The sequence below is a fragment of the Brachypodium distachyon genome, chromosome 5, assembly GCF_000005505.3.
Source record: "Brachypodium distachyon strain Bd21 chromosome 5, Brachypodium_distachyon_v3.0, whole genome shotgun sequence".
Classification (NCBI taxonomy): Eukaryota; Viridiplantae; Streptophyta; class Magnoliopsida; order Poales; family Poaceae; genus Brachypodium; species Brachypodium distachyon.
In genome coordinates, this window is record NC_016135.3 from 18,423,841 (window position 1) to 18,446,019 (window position 22,179).

General features: G+C 42.6%; 3 protein-coding genes across 7 annotated transcripts; 2 read left to right on the top strand and 1 right to left on the bottom strand.

The window, feature by feature from the left end:
• Window positions 1–480: 480 nt before the first annotated feature.
• LOC100831007 (calcium uptake protein, mitochondrial) lies at window positions 481–4,704 on the top strand. Its single transcript, XM_010241784.3, has 8 exons — window positions 481–1,037; window positions 1,581–1,648; window positions 1,745–1,968; window positions 2,234–2,317; window positions 2,822–3,035; window positions 3,626–3,802; window positions 3,886–4,005; window positions 4,151–4,704. Exons 1-8 carry the CDS (start codon window positions 728–730, stop codon window positions 4,343–4,345), a joined length of 1,392 nt encoding a protein of 463 aa, XP_010240086.1. The 5' UTR covers window positions 481–727; the 3' UTR covers window positions 4,346–4,704.
• A 265-nt stretch (window positions 4,705–4,969) lies between these two features.
• On the bottom strand, window positions 4,970–12,985 carry LOC100826929 (leucine-rich repeat-containing G-protein coupled receptor 4). 4 transcript variants are annotated; one of them, XM_024455931.1, is made up of 17 exons: window positions 12,818–12,984; window positions 12,431–12,503; window positions 11,908–12,318; window positions 11,701–11,829; window positions 10,938–11,145; window positions 10,685–10,831; window positions 10,062–10,136; window positions 9,905–9,976; window positions 9,660–9,731; window positions 9,402–9,473; window positions 9,174–9,245; window positions 8,519–8,590; window positions 8,211–8,282; window positions 6,999–7,142; window positions 6,473–6,544; window positions 5,622–5,768; window positions 4,970–5,524 (listed from the first exon to the last, which is right to left on the bottom strand). In XM_024455931.1, the coding sequence occupies exons 3-17, from the start codon at window positions 12,109–12,111 to the stop codon at window positions 5,340–5,342; spliced, it is 1,743 nt and encodes a 580-aa protein (XP_024311699.1). In that variant the 5' UTR covers window positions 12,112–12,318; window positions 12,431–12,503; window positions 12,818–12,984; the 3' UTR covers window positions 4,970–5,339. The 4 variants fall into 4 exon arrangements, with proteins under 4 accessions (XP_024311699.1, XP_024311700.1, XP_003580088.1 ...); XM_024455932.1 differs by having other exon boundaries at window positions 12,431–12,510; XM_003580040.3 differs by lacking the exon at window positions 12,431–12,503.
• A 3,831-nt stretch (window positions 12,986–16,816) lies between these two features.
• LOC100827233 (calmodulin-binding receptor-like cytoplasmic kinase 3) lies at window positions 16,817–22,062 on the top strand. 2 transcript variants are annotated; one of them, XM_014895814.2, is made up of 7 exons: window positions 16,817–17,011; window positions 18,015–18,381; window positions 18,720–18,973; window positions 19,473–19,638; window positions 19,717–19,806; window positions 20,387–20,772; window positions 21,580–22,062. In XM_014895814.2, the coding sequence occupies exons 2-7, from the start codon at window positions 18,261–18,263 to the stop codon at window positions 21,799–21,801; spliced, it is 1,239 nt and encodes a 412-aa protein (XP_014751300.1). In that variant the 5' UTR covers window positions 16,817–17,011; window positions 18,015–18,260; the 3' UTR covers window positions 21,802–22,062. The 2 variants fall into 2 exon arrangements, with proteins under 2 accessions (XP_014751300.1, XP_003580089.1); XM_003580041.4 differs by having other exon boundaries at window positions 16,819–17,011; window positions 20,474–20,772.
• The last annotated feature ends 117 nt before the right edge of the window (window positions 22,063–22,179 follow it).

The window sequence follows — 22,179 nt, forward strand, 5'->3', positions numbered from 1 at the left end:
GCAAAATGTGCATTCTGCGGCCGTGCATGATACTATAATTATTACGCAGATTCCACACCAAATGCCGCACGTATCCTTATTATTATGATAACCACAAAAGGCAAGGAGGATCCACTACACGACGGCACTGCGCAGGCCACCGTACGTACGTGTAGTGGTAGCCGCCTACAAAGTGACGTGCACTCGGCAGGCAAGACATGAGGTCATCCATATGCCCATTCAGCTTTGCTTGCAGCGGTGTAGGATCCTTTTGCCTCCTAACCAAAGTTATTACTCCCTTGATTCCGAAATAAATAAATGATTTGAATTTGTATAGATTTTTATATAAATTCATGTTTTATTCTCAGAGCGGCGGGAGTAGTACAAAATATCAAGAAAGAATACAGCTTCTTAATTTGGTGGCCGTAGCGAATAATCCAGCAAGCAAAGTCAAGCCATCCCCCACAGCTGGCATAAAAGAGGGCCCGGCCCCGCCCACAACCTGCTCCCATTTTTCTCCTCTTTCTAATCTTCTCCGCGCACCTACGCATCGCCGCCTCCTCCTCCTCCGCCCATTCCTTCCTTCCCCACAGCAGAGAAAGCAGAGCCCAGTCTTCCCAGTCCTCCTCTTCTTCTCTTCCACATCAGAACCCCCCAGCGCCGCGACCACCTCGTCCTTATCCGCTGCCGCGAACCGCCGCCGCGCGTCGACCGTCAGGTCCGGGACCCGCTGATCGATCCGTCCGCCATGGCGCACTTCCCCCGGGGAACGGCCCTCCTGCGATCCGCCGTCGGACGGCTGAGGACCGCCCGATGCGCCGCCTTCTCCAGCGCCGCCGCGCCGGCGGGGCCCGATGCTGCGGCGACCGGCCGCGAGGGGGTGATCGCTGCCGCCGCCGCCGCCGCGGCCGCTGGGTCTGGCCTGGGGCTGTGGCTCATGCCGTCGCTTGCGGACCCCGGCGAGGTGGTCGGCGCCACGGCCGGGCAGATCTCGGAGGCTGCGGCGGGCGCCGGCGCCGTGGAAGAGCGGCAGGAGAAGAGGAGGTTCCTGCTCGGAGGTGAGCCGACACGTATCCCAATTTGACTCCCGGTGTACGGCCTCTAGCTTGAGTGTTGCTCCAGTCCAGACGGTGGTTACCGCGGCGTTTGTGTCGGTTCGCGTGTCCGTTTCGCTGCCGACGTTGTTCCGTGCAGTTGGTTGGGAACTTGTTCCCTAAAATCCACGCCCTTTGCGTGACTCGAGAGCCTTTCTTAGTGCTCCCGCTACCGTTAGTCTCTGATCGTTTGTTTGCACGCCTTCTTTTCGAGGTATTGGTGTCGCGTCCTGATCAGTACGGTGCTTGCCTGGCTGTACTGATCTAGCTACAGATAAGCAAATTCGCCACCAAACTCCAAACTAGATGACACCGCGTTGTGTACTATAGGAAACTATTTTGTTTTCTGATCAAACAACACGCAAGAATGAACTGGCTGATAATGAGGTGCATTTATTGTTATCACCCAACTGTATTTGTACTCGCCTGCTTATGTTAAGTTCATAATTTGAATGGTATGATGGTCCGATCACATTTCTTATGTCTTTTTTCTCTGCTCTGCTGCAGATTCATACCGCAAAAGGGTGTTCTTCAATTATGAGAAGCGAATTCGGCTTCGCAGCCCTCCTGAAAAGGTGAAACAAGAAATATGATGTGCTGCATTGAGTACAGTTCCATATAATATGATTAGTTATGTTCTATATATTCTAATTTGGTGCTGTTTTGGATAGATATTTGAATATTTCGCGTCTGTGCGAAATCCAGATGGGGAAATGTTCATGTCGCCTGCTGACTTGATGAGAGCAGTAGTTCCTGTTTTCCCTCCATCAGAGTCCAACATCGTTCGGGAAGGGAGACTAAGGGGGGAACGCAGCCCAGGGGAGTTGCACTGCGCTCCATCCAAGTTCTTTGTGCTGTTCGACACAAATACTGATGGTCTCATCTCGTTTGCTGAGTAAGTGAATTATGATTTTATCTTAGCAAGAATATTTAATCACTTGATTGTATTAAGAGTAAATGAATTGTATGACTTGTACATTTGCATTGCCACAGTATTCTCGTGAGAATAAGCTCCAAATTCATAGATGCTAATGTATGACCCATTTGGTTAGGCGGCACGATTTATACTTCTATAGTTGTTAAGAGGAATCATTGTTTGCGTATTACCTACTTCTAAGTACTCCCTTGATGGCGATTTACAGTTTTGATGGCTTTGGCAGGTACATATTTTTCGTTACATTGCTCAGCATTCCCGAATCAAACTTCAGTGCTGCTTTCAAAATGTTTGATGTTGACTTCAGCGGGTGAGTCCTAGTTCTACTCAGTAATATTTTCCAGCTGCAGAATGATATGTATCTTCTATGTGTCTGTTCTTTGATCATAAATCTGTCACGGTTTTGTTTTGCATGTAAAACAAGTAATCAAACACAATTTTGGTAGGGGAAGATATTAAATTTAATAGACCAAGTTTATGTATCAAGTCGAGTGGCTTCAGTCCACTTTCTTTGTTTTATCGTGTACACATGTTTTGTTTACTGATGCTGCTGAAGGTATGTTTTCCCCTTATGTTCTCTTGGATTTATGCATAAACAAGATACGTTTGAATATTGTCCTGTTTGTGCCATATTGTTGTTTACCTGTGATAATTCGCATGCAGTTAATTTCTCTTGTCGCACAGAAAAAAGACCTGCTCTTAATGAGCATATCATCTGGCTTGTTAGTTGATGGTAAAAGAAGGGTATGAACAAATTTTGGCCAGCTTCTTCCCTGTAAAATTGTCGTCCTTATGTGCCGTGTATCATTAACAGGGAGATCGACAGAGAAGAGTTCAAGAAAGTAATGGCACTGATGCGGTCCTGTAACAGACAAGGAGCTATGCATAGGGATGGCTTGCGTACTGGATTTAAAGTTGGCCAGTCTGTGGAAAATGGTGGGTTGGTTGAGTACTTCTTTGGTAATGATGGGAATGAACCTCTACACTTTGATAAGTTCACGAGTTTCTTGAAGGAATTGCATGACGAGGTGATTTTCTTCTTCCATAATTCTGTTGTGCACTCCTGTCGTCAGTCTCTCACTATTCCATGCATATTCGATGACTTGTTCAGAGAGTATAAATCATGTTGCATGATTTAACATAAAAGAAAAATGCATCTACATTGTGAACCAAGGATCTTTTTTTCACAATACATATTCTTTTTTTTAAAAGCACAATACATATTCTTGCACGTGAATGCAAAACACAGACATTTTTCCATGTAAGAATTTCATTGTTCCACATTCTCCCATCATCTACAAAACTTGGTGAAACTGTATACCTTCTAAGGCTATAACCATATTTGTAAACTGGTTGCTAGTACGTGATGTTACTATTCCTTAATTAGAAATAAATGTTTCATGTGAGGTTTAAATCTAAATGGCACATTCTCTACTTGCCTTTTGTTTGTCTTTTCTACAATATTTTCAGGAACATACCATGTGATTTTTTCGTTTTAAAGTGTGCATTGTTGATCTATAGTTTGAAACCTTCGATTTAGCAATGATCCGGTATTTTCCCTTTTGTTAATCTCTCAGGCTCCCTATATTTTCTCAGACCCTTGATTCATTTTCTGCAGATTATTCGTCTGGAATTCAGTCATTATGATGTCAAGTCAATGGAAACTATCCCGGCAAAGGATTTTGCATTGTCCATGGTTGCTTCTGCTGACATGAATCACATCAGCAAACTGCTTGATAAAGTTGATATGTTGGACAATGACCCTTATCTCAAGCACTTGCGCATCACCTTTGAGGTTTTGACTCATTGCCATGTTGGTCTGTGTTACAGAATTATTTTCTGATTTGATTTCTTATAGATGTTTTTCTGGAGCTTTAGGAGTTTAAGGCATTTGCGGATTTACGTCGAAGGTTGGAACCATTGACGCTGGCTATATTTGCTTATGGGGAAGTAAATGGGCTGTTGAAAAAACATGATCTAATGCGTGCAGCACAGCATGTAAGATTTCTGTTGTACTTTCTCATTTTGATTCTCAAGTGTTTCGTTGATTTCTGATCTGCTGCTTGTTCTAACTGTCCAATCTTGTAGCCAGTACTGTACACATCTTCTGACTGATCTTATGCTGTTTCGTTTTATGTTGTAGGTCTGCGGTGTTGAATTATCTGACAGAGTGGTGGACATCATCTTCCATGTGTTCGACACAAATGAGGATGGGAACCTGAGCTCAGAGGAGTTCCTGAGAGCACTGCAAAGAAGAGAAAACGATATTCACCAGCCGACGACGCGAGGTCCTGTGGGATGGCCGAACTCTAAAAGGTGTTTTGGCTTCCACAGATGATACTCTAGTAGAGTCGTCGATCCTTGCAAGATTCTTCTCTAGCCTTGGATTGCATAACATTTGGGTGGTACGTTTGCCCAATCTAGGTTAGACAAAATTAGTTCCTCCAGTCTTGGTATAGTATCATGTTCTGTCGCTTCTCGGGTAATGGAGAACAGGATAGAGAAGTAGTGGACAGCGGCGTGCCAAATCAATTTTCCTGTAAATATTGTATAGGTGGTCGAAGATTGGCCTGCGACAGTTGTAGATAGTGTCTCTGGACATGGTTATGTGTTGTATATATCTCATGTGGGATACAGATGTAAGTTTGAAATGAAACCTTGACTCCATTTTAGCTATTCTATTTTATCTTTATGGCACTTGCACCGGAATTTAGGATGCTGTTCTTGATTTTCGTCTGAAACCGGATGGTGTTAGAACCTGCCGAGTCCAATGTCACATCGTTGTGCGGGGTGGCACGCCGCGTCACATCCTGACCAGCGTAAGACGGAGACGAGCTCAGTAGCGAAAAGTCCTGTGTTCAGAAACTAAAATGTGTTCAGTGCCAGCGGTACCTGCTTTGATCGTGTTGGGAGAACGGAACGGGAACGGTACTTGGGCCGGGGGTCGTTGGAGCATTCAAAGTTTCCACATACACATGCAGACATGCTTATTTTTAACTGGATATTCTGGATACAAGATACATATGCAGCTAAGCCTCAGACGAAGTATAAGCAGTTCAGCACAGAAATCTAACTGAATAACACCACGCAGAGAAACTTAGCGACACCACCAGTTACATACCAGCATCCCAAATGCGGAGGAAGCACGACATATTTACAGTTGTTTCTTCCCATCAGCTTTGGTGGGCGATATTTTTCAGTCTACCAGATCAGACGCATAACTTAGAAGACCAGCATACGGACGCACAAGCCCGTTCTTGCAGATTATGTACAAGATGGCCTGCTCTAAGCAGGTGGCTATTTACAGGTGCGTAAAGGTGCCAATTACCAGATTACTCTGGCCGCACACTTATCAGGTTCGGAAGGGAGGCCAATTGTATCTTCTTGATCTCACTCGCCGTCACCTTGCACGAGTCTAGAGACAACGATCGCAGATTCTGCAGCAGCTTCAGATGGTGGAGACCAGCATTGGACACACGGGTGTTCGACAGATTCAATGAGACCAAAGCAGTCAGGCCTGTGATCAGAATGTAACTGTGAGATCTCAAAGTGATGGGCAAGCAGAAGCACACTGAGAGAAAAGCTTCACTCAAGACAGTTAAACAGAGACATACCCGAAATCAGCTCCAAGGTTCTGTCCGTGAGGTTGCCATTTTGGGATAGGTTAAGCAGCGTTAGAGCTTTGAGATCCTTGATATTCTTCACTCCAGCATCTGTAATTAACCCACCACAGAGCTCGAGAGATTGTAACTCCTTGAAATCTGAAATGGTGAAATCATGTTAGGTGATATATGATGCTTGGGCCCCTGTCTTGGACAACTTCTCAGCCAGAAGCAGGAAGCCGTCCCAAACTGCTCCGATTTTCGAACAGTTGCTCCATGAAACCAAATCACTAGTTGAACTGGCAAAAGCTATAAGCCCCAAACCATCTTTGGCTTATACGGGTTGGACAACTCAGAACAGCCGTCCATCCTAAAAGCCAGACGACCAACAGCAGGCTTCTCTAGAATACTGCTTCTAAGCAAAAGCCACAATCTGCTCTTGGCAGAAGTTCAAGCCATCCCAGACAGAATATAGAAAAATTCGAAAAAAACATGCTTATTCCCAAAGGAAATATTTCATCAAACTAAATATAATGCTGCATAAGATGGTCAGAAATAATAATAATACGAAAGCCAAATGTCCAACAAAATATGCACTAAAGATACTAACATGTTGTCATTTTCATGCTAACACTAGTAGGGTTTGAGAAAATAGATACTAGATAGCATATGTTTCGTATGTTCCAAAAATTGGCAGTTTAGCACACAGCCGTGCTCTTGGTACCATCCAAGTGTATAGCTCCATGTGCCATCGCTGGAATCTTCCATTAAGGCAGTGAATAAACCTTGAACGCGCACAAACTCAAAAAAACACCTGTCCGTAATAATCTAAGTTGGATCAACTCTTGAATGCGCACACTTACATCTCAAGCAGTTTGTCCCAGAATCAGTTATACGGGCTCCAAATAGATCAAGGTGTGTTAATCCAGTGAGACCTAAAATTACCAAATGAGTAAAACCTTAGCAAGTGCCATGTTATGACTGAACACAACCAAAAAAACTGCAGAAAACATTGCAGCACCGGAAAAACCCTGCACAACCTTCTTTTTGGAAATTAACCCCTATCACAACCTTGTAAAAAACGACCATTCCTGCTTATATTACAATTTACAAGTTCCAAATGACACAAAGTTGGCATCAATAAAAAGCTGCCAAGTAAAAATACGAGTTTCTTACAGAAGTGACCCGAAAAACACTTAACATGCTCGAGTTATTACCATAACTGTTAACTCTTATATTGTCAATGATATTGCTTAAAACTGTAGAACTCTAGACAGTTTGTTTGATACATTATTGTGGAAGGAAAGACAAATTATGAAAAGACAAACAATTGAATTTGACTGAATCACTATCCCTCATCACAAGACTGCGGAAATATGGAAGACATACCTGCAAGAGCTGCCAAGCCATTGTCTGTGATTTGGCGATTATCAAGATTAAGTGACTTCAGTGAATTCAAGCCAGCAACTTTCTTCAAACCAATGTCCGTGACCAATGTAAAAGAGAGATTCATGCTCTGCAAATTACGCAGACCTGCAGAAATGGAATGGTTACATGCCTATTTTTTTTTCTTGAACAACGTCATTTCCATTAAGAAGAAAGCGCAAGTACAAACGAAGGCAACAAATGATGTTTTGAGTGTTTTTAACAGCAATACCTTAAAAGAATAATATCAAACGTAAGAGCTCAGATGCAACTACCTTAATAACACTTCAGCATTTTAATTACCAGAATGAAGACTATGGATCAACTACCATTTACTGAGAGCACACTAATGTAAGAATTGTTCATGTAGCATTTAAGGAGAAAAAGAGCGAATATTACTAAGTAAACTGCTCACCACGGGTCAAAAGGCACCTCCTTTGTATTACAAGAAAAACACCAAAATGGCACCAAAGCTACACGTCCACCATCAGTGGTGTGGACCCAAAGAGAGCAAAAACTAAGATCTAAAACTCCATTCAGATTGGACTCTCTTTCTAACATAACACTCAATTTCAGACATGACAATTAGCCAAACACCACTGCAACTTTGAGTGGTACCAAACATTACTGGATTCTGATTTGAACAAGTTAAGATTGGCCAGTGGTTTATGCATTGACACACTTGATCACGATACTAAGATGAACACGATATAGGTGGCTGAGTTCAAAAAACATAATATAGGTAGTAAACCAAGATGATGTCAAGATAAGCTAAGAAAGAGAAAGACCCGGGAACCAAGATGAACAACAGCACAGTATTCTGTAATCACATTACTAGAGGTGATTTTCCATCTAGCAACCAATCATGTAACCTTTATCTGACCAACAAGCCGATGCAATGTAACTACATATACTGTAGCATTATAGGCGCCCAATTGGCTTTGAATAAGGCACTATGCGCTTCAGCTTACAGCAGAAACAAGTTTAACTTCATCAGATATTAGCTGCAGCAATAATGTAAGTATGTAACTAGCTAAATTTTTTTACTCAATGTAACAAGTTAATAAATCACATTCACTGCTTTTTTTCTACATTGCACATGCACTGCTAAAATAGAGGCGATTAAAAGAGGAAAAGAAAACAGTTGGCATAGCAAAAGGCAAATCTTAAACAAACCAGAGAGATGACGAAGTCCATTGCTCCCGACTTCAGTGTCCGACAGTTCCAAACTGCGTAACTGCAAAAGGCCTACGGCACAGAAAAATGTATCAATTAATGCTTCGTAACAGTTTCAAATTAGATTCTTTATATAAAAAAGGTTCACCACTAAACCTGTAAAGGTCAATGGCCAAAACAAATTTCTGCAGCCAACTAGGATGCACCATCAATATTATACTGATAAAGTTAATCTACGGTAAAGGGAGAGAAGAGAAGACATGCCACATCGACACAAATAAAATAAACAAAGACATTACAGAACTCACCTTTCAGGTGTAATAGCCCTTCATCACCAATCTTGCATGAGTCCAAGTTCAAACATTCTAAACTGACCAATTCTGGAAGGAACAAACAACATCAGAACCAAGCTATCCCCACATTATGTGTTGCTTAGTATATACTGATGCCACAGTTCTAACGTATTTGTACAAGGTTTTTTTACTGAATCTTTTTCTACAAAGTTCAATAGAAGGGATGAGTGTCCTCTCTTGATACTGCACTTCGATTTAGAAACTGAAAAACATTGCATGCCAGTGCAAGATCCTTCCGAGTCTTCTTTGGCATATCTCTACTTTTGACCTATCAGTATTTTTGCGGATGGGAGAGAACACAAAATAAATGGTTTATTCAGAACCATTTACTTCTGTTGAAGGATAATGGTCAGATTTTATGGAATCATACACAATAATGATTGATGTTGGTGTGTCGATATATCTTTTATGAGGATCCAAGCGCAAAACTGATGAAATATGAGACGAGTGTGCCTCCTGAAGACAGACTAAACATCCCAATAAACTATATACCATGAAAAATGGAACAGATGTTATTTAGGGAGAAGTGTCTCAAGTATCTTGATACTAAAATGTTTAAACTTTCGAATATCATAATTTAATATAAAAATGAACAATGAAGAGTCTTTACCTTTTAGATGAACCAAACAGGCATCTGTAATGTGGTTGAATCCTAAATTAAGAACCTTTAATTTGACAAGACCTGAAAGGCAGCACCAGCCAGTGAGCTAAACAAAAGACATCTACACGTGGAAAACAAGGAAACATTTTCCTATTTGTATGCCATCACAACGAATGATCTCTCCAAATTACAGAGGGTTGGGTTCACCAAAAGGTTAAAAATTAGTGTGATATTTACCTTCCAAGTTCTCACAGCCTTCATCATATATGCCACACCTATTCAGATTTAACAAGATCAATGAAGCCAATCCTGCAATAGCATACTAATGAAGTCTGGCACCCAAATGGTGAGCTTATAACTGTTTATGTAATTATGCTATAAATCCTAATAAAATTTATGATAAAAATGTGCCAGAGAAATTTAGTCTCAACAAATTTCAGGGGTTATTTCTTCTGTTTCTCTCCACGAAAAGATATAAATGAAAAGATACAAAACCTGAGATAGCCTCCAAACAAGCAGCAGTCACTGCACAGCCCTCCAGATTTAAGTGAGCTAGCTTGGATAGACCTAACAAGATCAAATAGGTATAAGAAGGAGGTAAATCTAGATGAATCCTCAGGTTACCAAATAAATAAAAACCATTAGTTAGTCTGAAAAAGCATGTTTGTTAGATAATTAAACCCTCGAACACAATAACAATCAACCTTCTGCTGGAAAAGAAGGAACTTATTAGGGGTTACCTTTCAGATAAGAAACACCAATATCACTTATTTTGCAGCAGGACAGTTGTAACTCTCTCAGATTCGTTAAATCTACAGGAAAAAAGATGCATTGCTTTGGACTTTAGTATGTGTGACAACATAGACTGGTTTACACTAGACAACATGGGAGAGTTACCTGATAAATACTTCATATCTGAATCTGTGATGCAGTTACAATATCTCATATTCAGTGTTTCCAGTTTTCTCAAGCCTGCAAGTGAACTTTATGTTATTGCATCAGATAGAAGTACTAATCATGAGTTACAAAATTGAGCAGAATATGAATAAATTGGTTGCATGCAAGTTCTTTTCATAGTGAGTTACAGCACATTTATGTCAGGAACTGAAAAAGAACTCCGGACGACTCAGTTGTTTTGTAGTACTAGTATACTCTCTCCTCAGTTCATTAGGCCTATCTCAACCCCCCCCCCCCCCCCCCCGTTTTTTATTTATTTGTAAGCCCATTCACTTTGGAAATAGGCAAACATAAATTGCATCTACAGTAATTTCTGTGTGATTTTGGTTTCTCAATGTGGAACCAACCAATCCATGAAGGAGAGGGGTAGCCATGCATGCTGCATTAATACATGTTCTAGAACTTTATGTCGTCCTTGTTTATTGTGATTTTTTAGATGGGCGTAATAAACTGAAAACTAAGGAGAAGTAGCTCATACAGTTAAGGATTACAAGTTGGTACTGGTACAAATGGTCATCTGAAGTACGCTTCATAAACAATAAATTCAGGGAACAAAAGGAAACCTTTTAAATGAACAAGGCCACCATGAATTTTTGGACATCGCTCAAGGTCCAAGTTTACCAAATTAACTAAGTCTGCAAAGGCCTTTGCTCCTTCGGCGGTAACAGCAGCACATTTCTTAAGGCTCAGCGATGTCAAGTTTGAGAGGCCTGCACAATTAAGACATAGATCCTAAATCATAAAAATGAACATTCACACCAAAACTCATGCAGATGTAAGAAAAAGCAGTTATCAGGCTATCACCATATCACTTACCTGACAATGTTTTAAGTCCATGTTCCGAGATTTGATCACAGTAATTGCATGCCAAACTTTGCATATTTGAGCAATCCTTGAGAACATCCAATCCACTATCAGTTACATCAGAGCAAGAGATGTCAACGGATAGCAAGGATTGCCCTTGCGAAGCGACTACTTCCATCCAAGCATCCTTCACTCCAGGGTACTCTTCCAGACAGATATCCTAATACCGAATAGTATGGGAGGTCAATTGATAGTCTTATTGGCTAAGCTATCCCACAAGGAGAGAGGCCTCCATATTTCATCCCTTTTTGGCCTTCTCACCAAGTAGAGTGGTTGTTTCACTTGCAACTTATACAGTTATACCTTAGGCAGGAAGTATGATCCGACTTGGCATAAGGTACCAGCTGCCTAACTGATCTCAACTCATTAAACACGCTTTCTGAAGGGGTAGGAGCTTTTTAATGTTTACCGGATAAATTTTACAATTTTCTTTACATGACCAAACTGGGAGTTGCATTATAAATGGGTTTGTGAGCCTTAGTTAACCAAAATGAAATGTCTGATAAGATGCCTTCCTTCCCTGCCTGATATATGTACATTTTTCCTTTATACACATAAAGGCTGATTGATGGGAACTTAAATTTTACATCAAGTAATTGTTTATAATCCACAGGGAAAAGACAAGACTTGTATTTTTTTTTAAATTGCAATAATTTAACACAAAAAAATCTCCACTATTTATGTCAGTCAAAGATATATGCAGAAGAAATATCACCTGCAAAGCACAGTCACGAAAAGCTTCCAGTGACTCCTCAGTGAGGTAGCTCCACTCCACCAGTTCATTGAATATCTGTTGGCTAAGATCCCTAGGCAGCATCGAGAAATCTGAATACCTACTTATATCCTGCAATCACCTCCGGCAAGTCAGCAAAAACAAGCATAAGTTCACCAAAATTCGAATATAAGAGATTCACAGGACAACCTCACGGACTCTGGCCACACAGAGTTCTACTAGCGAAGGGCAGTGACCTGGCCCAGGTCTCTGCGCCTTCCGGAGCACATCAGAGCTGCTGCGGGACAGCGTGTGTAGCAGCCATTTGAAGCTGCCACTCTTCGAGAACCTCACACTGTACAGTTCATCCTCATGGACCAATTGCCCTCTCTTCCTCGAGCAAGCACTGCCCATGACTGAAGTTCGTATACTGAACAGAACCCAATCACTGCCTCAAGGCTATCGATGGGTACACAATGTCACAGTCCATGGATGGCCTCACAAGGTGCATATAGAAGTGCTGGTTGGTTGGTGCTGAGTGCTGATGACTGCATCATTCTTCAGCATCCATCCCTGGTGTGACTACGATTTGGCACAAACTTCGCTTTCTTCCCCACCATTCTGCATCATGAAAAAACATGTCTAAGCTTGACTTGCACTGCAGCAATTAAATTATCATATGGTAAAGCAGACGCAGTCAATCAAACAATACTAAACCCTGATTAGTGAGTACCAGTCGATTTACGCAAGTGGTCGATTTCTGGTGAAGTTGTTCAGCTCCCACGCAACTGAGCCTCGTCCAATCACTACAAACTGCCAATCAATCTTACACGCAATCGAAGATACGAGGAACCAACAACAGGCAGGCGATCCTACCACAGGAAAACCAACGCAACCCCGAGGGATCAAAGCGTCGCCCCTGCTGCCCCCAAAATAGCTAACTGTATCGAATGTTCAGAACCAAGTTCTGCAGATCATGGAGGGGGCGCAAACTGCTAAAATGCTCAAAACTCCAACCAGGAACAAACACACCAAGAGAGGAGAGTCCGTTGGGCAAAATCAACAGTAACGGAAAAATCGGAGTACCGAAGTTTGTTTGTTACGGGAAGGATGAAATTACCCGATCGGATGTGGAATTCGGTCACCCAAAACTACCAAATCCGGGTAGGCAGGTTTGGGCCTCGGATTTAGAGCTCAACAAACCCAGCGCCTGGAATCGCCATCGTACCCAATCCGGCGAAGTCTCGTGAGAGAGTGGCGAACTGACCACGACACGGAGGGGAGGAAAGACGGAGAAGAAATGGCTTATAGAGAGAGCCGGAGCAGCGGGGGAGCTCCACGTGTCATTGTGGCCTGACCCGATACACTGGTTTACGCATAGTTTTGGCGCTGGCAAGCGGGTCCGTGTAACACTTTGGTCGGGTTGTCAGTGGAGTAGTGCGAAGGTGGGGTTGGTACCTGGTAGGGAAGGTGACGGGCCCACAGGGAAGCGGAAGGGATAAGGCAGAGGAGGGTGGGTACCCCGCGGGCGCACGGCACCCGGATTGTGCTGCCGGTTTTGTGGCCCCGAGGACTACGAGAGTACGAGTCCTACGGCCTGCGCGTAGGCCCGTGGCTGGTTCAGTGACCGTAATTGGAAAAATCAATAGTTTAATTCTATTTTAAACCTCATAGAGCGCATGAAAATCGAACCTTCACTTTCAATTCCCGAAACCAGCAGCCAAGTTTACTGCTCCCGGTCAATATTGGTCGTAAGAAGATGAAGATTTACAATCCTGGATTGGTAACGTTTCCACGGTCAAGCCTGCCTGACGATAATCATCTTACCGTGCTCGCATGGAAGGCCCGGTTGCTTAATAAAAACGTGGTGACTATTCGAATTGGGATTGCGGTAGAAACGAAATCTCACATTATTGGTTAAGTCCAAGATTAACCAGTGCGGCTCAGATTGCAACTGGAATATAAGTCATTCGTGCGTAGCTAAACTAATTAGAAGGCTAAACCATCAAGATAAGCGGCAATCTCGTAATTTTCCTACCGCACAAAATCTCCTGGGCAATGGTTAATCAACAATCTCATGCCACCGTCAATCATTATTTGCAGGGGTGTACGTTCTCAAGGTCACTAGCAAGCAAAAAAACATTAAAGATAGAGTGTTGATTTCAAGGATTAGGAGGATGGAGGTCCGATTCCGACTGGTTACTCAAGCTCAAAGTTTGAAACAAACTATAATGTCAATAGTCAGTCAATGATCACAGGCTATACCACGTCCATGCCAGCAATCCATGTTTGTATATTTCTTAAGATAACTAATTGCCCCTCTCTCTCACCAATCCAAAACGAATTCTGTTCCAGCCCCTCTTGGAGAAGATTGAGAGAAGATTAGCCGGCTACAAGTCCAGATTGCTTAGCAAAGGGGGGAGGATTGTTATTCTTAAATCTGTGCTTTCGGTGATCTCTACTTTCCACCTTGCGGTCTTCGACTTCCCTGTTTGGCTGCGTGAGAGGATTGAGAAATATCTTAGAGGTTGGCTTTGGAAAGGTGAGCTTTCTTGCGGTGGTGGTGGAAGTTGCCTTGTCAGAGATGGACTGATGTTTGCTCGCCTAAATGCTTCGGTGGGCTGGGTATTCTCGACCTGGATAAATTCAGCCGTGCTCTCCGTCTCCGTTGGGAATGGCTTCTCTGGACCATGCCGGAGAAACCTTGGGCTCTTATTCCATCCCCGCTTAATGATCTTGACATGTGCCTTTTTGCAGCCGCCACTACCATCACGGTAAGGGATGGCCGCTTCACCGACTTTTGGCATGACGCTTGGTTGGATGTCTGCAACCCAAGGATTGGGCGCCAGCTCTTTTTGAGGTGGCACGTCGTAAACATAGGTCTGTTAGGGATGCCCGGTGGCAGTTTAAATGGGTGTCCGATGTGGCTCATGGCATTAATCATGGAAACTTGCAGCAATTCATTCTTCTGTTCTTGCAGATTAGCAATGCCCCTGCCTTGTCTGATGGCGATGATAGCATTGTGTGGAATCTGAACTCTTATGGCTGTTACTCGGCTAGGAGTGCCTATCTTGCTCAATTTCATGGGCTGATTAGAATGCCTTTCAACCCCATCATTTGGCGTGTGTGGACCCCGGAAAAATGCAAATTCTTTGGTTGGCTTCTTGCCCATAGCAGGATTCCCACTGCGGACCTTCTCCAACGTCACGGCATTCCTAATGACAGATGGTGCCCCTTCTGTCATGACATTGAGGAGACGGCGTTGCATATCCTTGTGGACTGCCGTTACGCGCGTGTGATCTGGACTTCCATTGCTAGGTGGACTGGGCGCCCCCTTATTTCATCCCGCGACATGGCCGGCCCTCTCCTGTGTTAGGAACTGGTGGCTGAATCGTATTGAGGTTGCGGGATGGCTTGGCGAGCACCTTCGTAAAGGCATTGCCTCTCTCTTTCTGCTCGGGTTGTGGGAGATTTGGAAGGAGAGAAACAGGCGCACATTCCAACATAAGCTCCTCCTCCCTCCGGCTGTGTTCCTTCTCATCCGTGAGGAAGCTTCTCTTTGGAACCGGGCTAGAGCTGGTCTCGGCGAGTTGGTGTCGGGAGACGATGACGTTCCTTAGAGGGTTCTGTTGGTAATATAATCTAACTCCTCCCCCTGCTCTTGTTCTTTTCCTTGTGTGTTTTGTACTCTCCTTGGGTTGATTCTCTCAACCCTTCTATTGGCAATAAATAGCACGCTGTGGCTGTTTCGTCAAAAAAAAAGATAACTAATAATCGATCGGGAACGGTAAATTTAGGGTGCTAATTTAAGAGATTACAAGGACGTTCGTTTAAAACAGACTTTACTCAAATCAAAAGTATGAGGTTGGCAAGCCCATTAAGCAAATACTCCTCTATGCCGACTACGGTAATTGATCCAATGCAAACCTTCATCCGGTTTAAATCTGCAACTATTCACGTCTCTTGAAATGTGTGCTGCAGATCAAAGGTGGAATCAAAACACAAATTAAACACGTTTCTCAAAGAACCTTGTAATTTTTCCCACGTTTGTTAACGCTTTATACCCACCCTTGGCATGTTCCCATGTTTGCAAATGTAGTTTGTTACTGTGACACGGCGGGGTAGTGTGAAAGGGGTGACGGCCGGGGGAGAGAAGCCGGCTTGCGCGGCAGCCACGACACGGACGCAGTGCCCCAAATGCCTCTAGAAAGATCCGGAGTAATTCGAACTGTAATTGTACATACATGTAAAGAGTTCAATTATGAAGACGGTATATGACCACCCTTCTGGTGGAGATATTATCACTAGTGGTGCTCTCTGAGATCATGTCTCACCCTTTTCTCTCCATTCTTTGGGCTATGACCACCTTTCTGGTGGAGAATTTGGTTTTCTCTGACGCATGATTGATGAGCTTGAGTCTTTCTCCCGTGTCTTCGACAGCCCCCATATTCCCCCATGACTCAGCTGTCCTTCCGGTGGTGAGCACTGAAGTCATGGAATTGGCAAAGTGCAGCTTCTTTGTTTGGTGCCGAGTAGTGTGCTTGACTGTCGGTTTTCGGTGTGGCTACTTTCGAGCTTTCGTGGCATCGCCCTTGTTGGTGTTCCTTGGGTTGTTTCCTGGCATTGGTGCGACCATTGACAGCCTTCCTCCTCTCTGCTAGTGCTACTCGTTCTGGGTCATGACAGAACCGGTGCTGCTATACACAACTGCCTGATTCAATTAGTTGATGTTTAGAGGGTTGTTTTTATGATCTGGTGTAATCTTGTACTTGTTGTTTTTTGTGTTTTATTGTACTTGCTCCGGCAAGATGTATTGCCCCTCGGGCACGTTTAAGCAATATATTCAAGTGGGGAGACTTCCGCAGGTGATTCTAAAAAAAAAGACGGTATAATAATCCGCTATGATGACAAATCAGCCTGACCTGGAACTGCAGCGGGCGGCTACTGCTAGGCGCGGCTCGTTCCCGGAACCTGCAGCCCGGTCCCACCGGCAGCGAAACGCTCGCACACGTTCCCGCGGCAAACAAGACGCACCTCCACTGACAAATGGGCCAGAGCACGACCGCCAAAGGGCCAAAAGAGTATTCAATTGGGCGCTAAACAATAATCCGAGTGTCGGCGTCGTTTACCAGTCGCCCGCCCGAGTCGTCGGTCTCGGCGGCCTCCCCCAGTCCGCCTCCTCCAGTCCCCGCACACGGTTTCTCCCAAGCGGCTTCTTCCTCGCCATTTCCGCTCAAACGTTTTCCGTGGATCCTCGATTTGGTGGATTCGGCGGCCGCGGCGGCGGAGCGCGGCGCTCGAGCTTTCCCCTCCGGTGAGTCCTTGCTTCCTTGGAGCTCTCGTAGGCGTCTCTGCCACCGGTGGCGATCGTGGTTGTTTTGGTTATACATCGCTTCCCTGCTTGGTTGTTGGATATCGCAAATTGTTGTCTGCCTTCCTCACATCGCTGATCGCAAATGGCCTTGTTGCTAGTATCGTATTACTGTAGGATTCTCTCTGTAGCCCTTCTAGTTCTCGATGCTTTACGTGCTGTGGTTGCTCGCTTGTTTTAATCTGGAACCTAGGAGTGAGATTCTCGCTTTGTTGTTTCTGGAACTGATTACGATTTAGGAGTACGGATTAGATTGCCTCGAGCTTCAGTCTAGGTTTGGTAATTGGTACGACATGCCGCTTGACGTATCCATGCTTGTGTCTGCCTGTAGCTCTTGATCATTTATCAGCTGACAAATGGCTAAATCTGTCTCTCGGGCCATGGAAGTTCGATCTGTCGGTACAATTTTGTCCACAGAGTGTCGTTATGTTTTGCTGTACTCCGTATTATATCTGTATAATCTGTATTTCTTAGTTGCATGAATCGTTCGGTAAGGTGCTTACTAAGGACTATATAGCCCCAGTGTTGTACTCCATAAATGCTTGTTTTGGGGCATATGATAAAATGGAAAGGAGACAGTTATGGTTATCGGAGATAATTCATTCATGCTGTTGAACCTTAAGTTTGTTCAACTAATATGTTAAATGACAGGAACATTTACAGTTGATTTCTTTTAGACTAGTTGAACAATGATATTACAAGTGAATGGTAATGCCAGACATTTGTTCCATTTATTTTGTTACGATTCAACTACACCAGGAGCAGATAGATAACTTTTTTTCCTGACAGAATATTGTGCGTTCTAAGATCAAATTTTATTAATTGCCTTCGCACATTGCACTAAAGCACCAGTTATGAACCTATGATCGTATTATGGCTCTTACAGTAGCTATTATTTTAGTCAGTCCTTCCAAATTACTAAATTAAATGTCTTATGTTTTTGCAGTTTATGTTGCACCACTATAAGAGAAAAGAGGACATCTTTTGCTCTGAAATGATATAGGTTTGGAGGCATATGTTCGAGAAATCCTGCTCTGGAGTGAGATAGGTTTGGAGGCATATTAGGACAACTTCTGCTCTTAACTCAGATAGATTTGGAGGCAATTTTCTATACATAATTGTGCTAATGTGCGACATCAAATACAAATGAGACACATCAGTTTTTATCGGAATATTGGAGACAGATAACGTTATGGTAGCCACCACAACTACAGGAATGTTCCTTCTGTGTTTTGATGCCTTGTGCCCCTGTTTTGGATCAAAAAGGAAGGATGGAAGTGAAGATCCTGTTCTTGCAAGAGGTGCAACTTCCTGTAAGTGAAAATAACGAATGTTAACTCATGCAGTGTCAGAGCTTTAACGAAAAAATAGTCGGTGCCCAAAAAAAATGGAAAGCTAGAATCTTGGAAGAATAGAAGCAAAAGTCCACAAACTGAGTAAAACTATAAATTAATAAGGTTTTATAATTACAAATAATATGTAGTATATGTGCCTAAATACTCCAATATATATAGTTATTCAAGAAAACACACTGAAGTGATGCCTAAGGTGTTTGTGGCAAAACTGCAGACCAAAAAAAAAAGGAGACTGCTGCTAACTTTTGGGGGTATAAACCCTTGCAACCAATTGACATATCCCTTTGTTTTTTCAGCAAGTTCTTTTGAACTGAGGTCAATTTCTGACAGAATTTCCGGAAGCCCTCTTCGAGTACCTCCAAGTCCATCTAGGTTTTCACTGTCTTCACCTCCAAGTCGAAATGATCCATTGAACCTCAGTCTTGAACAAGTTATTAAACTGACACGGAACTTCTCACCGGCCTTGATGATTGGTGAAAGTTATTTCGGGAAGGCCTACAGAGTGGATCTGCAAGATGGACTTGTTGTGGCTATTAAAAGGGCAAGGAAGGTAGTTTCTTTTTCTGGCAACCATGCTAGAGATGTACCTAAGTACGATGATTGAACTATTATTATTTTTGGTTAAACTCATTCCGCAGTACAAGCTTTAATTAAAAGCCTAATTAAAGAGGACACATCATAAGGTTTAGAAGTCTTATTGGCGTCAAACCTTTTTTTATTGTTTTCTGAGCTCATCATGCACCGTTTGCTCTATCTCCCAAATGGAATCAAGAAAGAACAACAGATTAGCTAATCCAGGTTTAGGTAGACCCAGTTGTCGATCCATATTTGTGTAGACCGGCAGAAGAATAACAGGGTGAGGCATCATTAAAGCATGTACTCACATTGCATTGTTTGTTCCAGTAGGTGTGAAGGATTGTGATATATTCTAGTATATGCTGTGTAAGCCTGTTCCTCTGACAGATTTCTTTTTCCCCACAATCCTGATTCTTATAAGATTTCTTTTTCAACGGCTTGCATTGTGGTTCTTATAAGATTTCTTCTTCCAGGAACATTTTGCTTCTTTACATGCAGAATTCAGAAACGAAATTGCACTACTAAAAAAAATTGAACACAGGAATTTGGTCCAATTACTTGGTTATATTGACAAAGGGAATGAAAGAATTGTCATAACTGAGTTTGTTGCAAATGGCACTCTTAGGGACCATTTGGATGGTAAGCTGCAAACCAGATTTCTAGTTCGTTTTACTTCTTCCTAAAATGAATATTAACATATTCTAAATTATCTTTCAGGACAACACGGGCTAGTATTGGGATTTGGTCAGCGGCTTGAAATAGCCATAGATGTTGCCCATGGATTAACTTATTTGCATTTATATGCAGGTACACCTTTCCCTACATATTGTCATTTGTTGAGTATAGAACAATTTAATGAAACAACAAATTTACACTACATTTCATTCTTATCCAAGTTAGTCGCGCATTGTAGCAGTTTACCAACGTGGTAACAAAACACAGACAACTAATATTCGACTGCAGTGAAGGTTGACCCTTTAAATTGTAACTTGTTGAGTACTTGTTTATTATTTGGGAAATGATTTCAGCCTTCAGTCCTTGACAAAATGATATGCACATGCACCTCCAGCATTTTTATGAAGTGAACCTAACTTTTTTTAGAGAACATGCAAATAAGCATTTGCAACATCTTTTCAGTAAGTAAAGAATCAAGTTCAATAGTTACAAGAATTTGTGACCATCCTCAACAAGAATAGCACTTCTCACAACACGCAATCGAACCCACATTAGTTTGCACATGTAACTTAACTTATGAGAGCAGTGGTATATCACAATTATCAGGACCTGAACTAACTCCATGGATATACAACTATTAACTGTATTTTCAATAGAATTAAAGTTGTATAACCCATGTGGTTTTAAGTATTGAAATAGTGTCCATTCGCAGGCAAACAGAGATATTCTAATTTGAACATTCCTTCTGGCAATTTGCATATATCTTGTCTCAAATTATCGTGTACTGTTATGCTTTTAGAGAAACCCATAATACACCGGGATGTGAAGTCATCAAACATTCTACTAACTGAAGGCTTCAGGGCCAAAGTAGCCGACTTCGGATTTGCAAGAATTGGTTCTACAGAGCCAGGCCAGTCAGTGATACAGACTGACGTGAAAGGAACGGCTGGTTATGTAGACCCAGAGTATCTGCGGACAAACTATCTGACAGTCAAGAGTGATGTGTTCTCTTATGGTATCTTGCTCCTGGAAATCCTTTCAGGCCGTCGTCCTATTGAGGTAAACAGGGGAGCAAGAGAAAAGATTACCGTGAGATGGGTACGTCTTTGCTCTCCTATTCTTGCATAGATATCATTTCAGTCATTGACATCCTGTCTAATATTCCCTGGCTACTATTTCATAGCTTAGCTCCCCTGGTATTTTGCGAAGGTCCCTCTCTCCATTGGTACAAATTGTGACCACAAGCACAAATAGAAATGTAGTATTCAATGGCAGCATAATTTCAAAAAAGAGCTTAGGAAGATAAATAATGAACTACTAGTTCTTCAATCATTTATTTGTTTCAATTCATTGCACCCTCATGCATAACTTCCTTTGATGATTAATGATTTGCTATTTCGTTACAAGTTAAACCATTTACAATGCAACCTCCCACCTAGACCTGGGCATGGGCGGTGCCTCAGTTTCCTGCCTAAAGCCTGGCCCGAAAAAACCCTGAAATGAATTAAACAATACTTCTTTCTGAAAATAGGTGTAAAAACATTTTGTATCCCGAAAATGGTTATTTTAGTACCAAAAGGCCATTTTCCGGGCTTCGCAGCCGGGCTGGACCGGGCCTAGGCTTGGGGGTTTCCCACAGGCTTTATGAAGGCCGTCCCGGACCAGGGTTTGCCCAGGTCTACTCCCACCATATCCGCACAGGAAAAAAAGAGGCTATGTGCACATTATCCAAAATGGCAGATCCTTATGTTTAACTGCTTATAGGTTCCCTCCAAATGTTTCCATTAAATAAAAAAATAAACATCGATAAGCTTGATTTAATTACCAGTAGTTGTTAAGCTGATTATCCCATCTATCGTCACTTACATTCTAGAAGACATCTGAGGCCTAATGCTTTCGATGCAGGCCTTTGAGAAATATAACAAAGGCGATGTGCAGTCCATACTGGATCCAATGTTGACTGAATCAGTAAATGAGGATATACTGAATAAAACTTTTGATGTGATGTTCCAATGTGTCGCTCCTACCCGTGCGGACAGGCCACCAATGAAAGAAGTCGTTGAGAAGTTGTGGAAGATAAGAAGGGATTATGCAAAAACCCAAAACAGAGCAGAAGTGGCCCTGTAAATGTCTGGCACAGGGCTGCTTGCTGCTGCTTTTGCTGGAGAGAACATGGCTGTACTCCGTTCTTTTTTTTCTTTGACAGCTGGCTGTACTCCGTTCTTGCTAAGACTAAAACGAACATTACCGTGAATGTGAACAGCTGAAATCTGTACAGGGTTGCAACACTTGTTCTATGTTGTATATCTTGGTGTATTCATGTTTAAGAGATGAATTTGATGTGCACCGGCTGGCAATAGAAGATATCTGTGTGTCAGTGTTTTCAATGGTCTGTGCTCTCGAAGAAGTGAAATGTTGCAAACAATAGTGCAGCTTCTATATGCAGTGTTTGAAACTGTAATACTTATTGAGTTGGGATGTCAAGCAACCTGAGAAGACTTCTTT

Excerpts from the sequence above, each read along its gene's own strand:
- LOC100831007 (XM_010241784.3), top strand. The coding sequence starts at position 728 with ATGGCGCACTTCCCCCGGGGAACGGCCCTCCTGCGATCCGCCGTCGGA. Across the intron at positions 1,969-2,233 it reads GGTCTCATCTCGTTTGCTGA|GTACATATTTTTCGTTACAT; the intron begins GTAAGTGAATTA and ends TGGCTTTGGCAG. Across the intron at positions 4,006-4,150 it reads TAATGCGTGCAGCACAGCAT|GTCTGCGGTGTTGAATTATC; the intron begins GTAAGATTTCTG and ends TTTATGTTGTAG.
- LOC100826929 (XM_003580040.3), bottom strand. The coding sequence starts at position 12,111 with ATGGGCAGTGCTTGCTCGAGGAAGAGAGGGCAATTGGTCCATGAGGAT. Across the intron at positions 10,832-10,937 it reads TGGACTTAAAACATTGTCAG|GCCTCTCAAACTTGACATCG; the intron begins GTAAGTGATATG and ends TTAATTGTGCAG. Across the intron at positions 9,246-9,401 it reads AGGCTGTGAGAACTTGGAAG|GTCTTGTCAAATTAAAGGTT; the intron begins GTAAATATCACA and ends GCTGCCTTTCAG.
- LOC100827233 (XM_014895814.2), top strand. The coding sequence starts at position 18,261 with ATGGTAGCCACCACAACTACAGGAATGTTCCTTCTGTGTTTTGATGCC. Across the intron at positions 18,382-18,719 it reads TGCAAGAGGTGCAACTTCCT|CAAGTTCTTTTGAACTGAGG; the intron begins GTAAGTGAAAAT and ends TTGTTTTTTCAG. Across the intron at positions 20,773-21,579 it reads AAAAGATTACCGTGAGATGG|GCCTTTGAGAAATATAACAA; the intron begins GTACGTCTTTGC and ends CTTTCGATGCAG.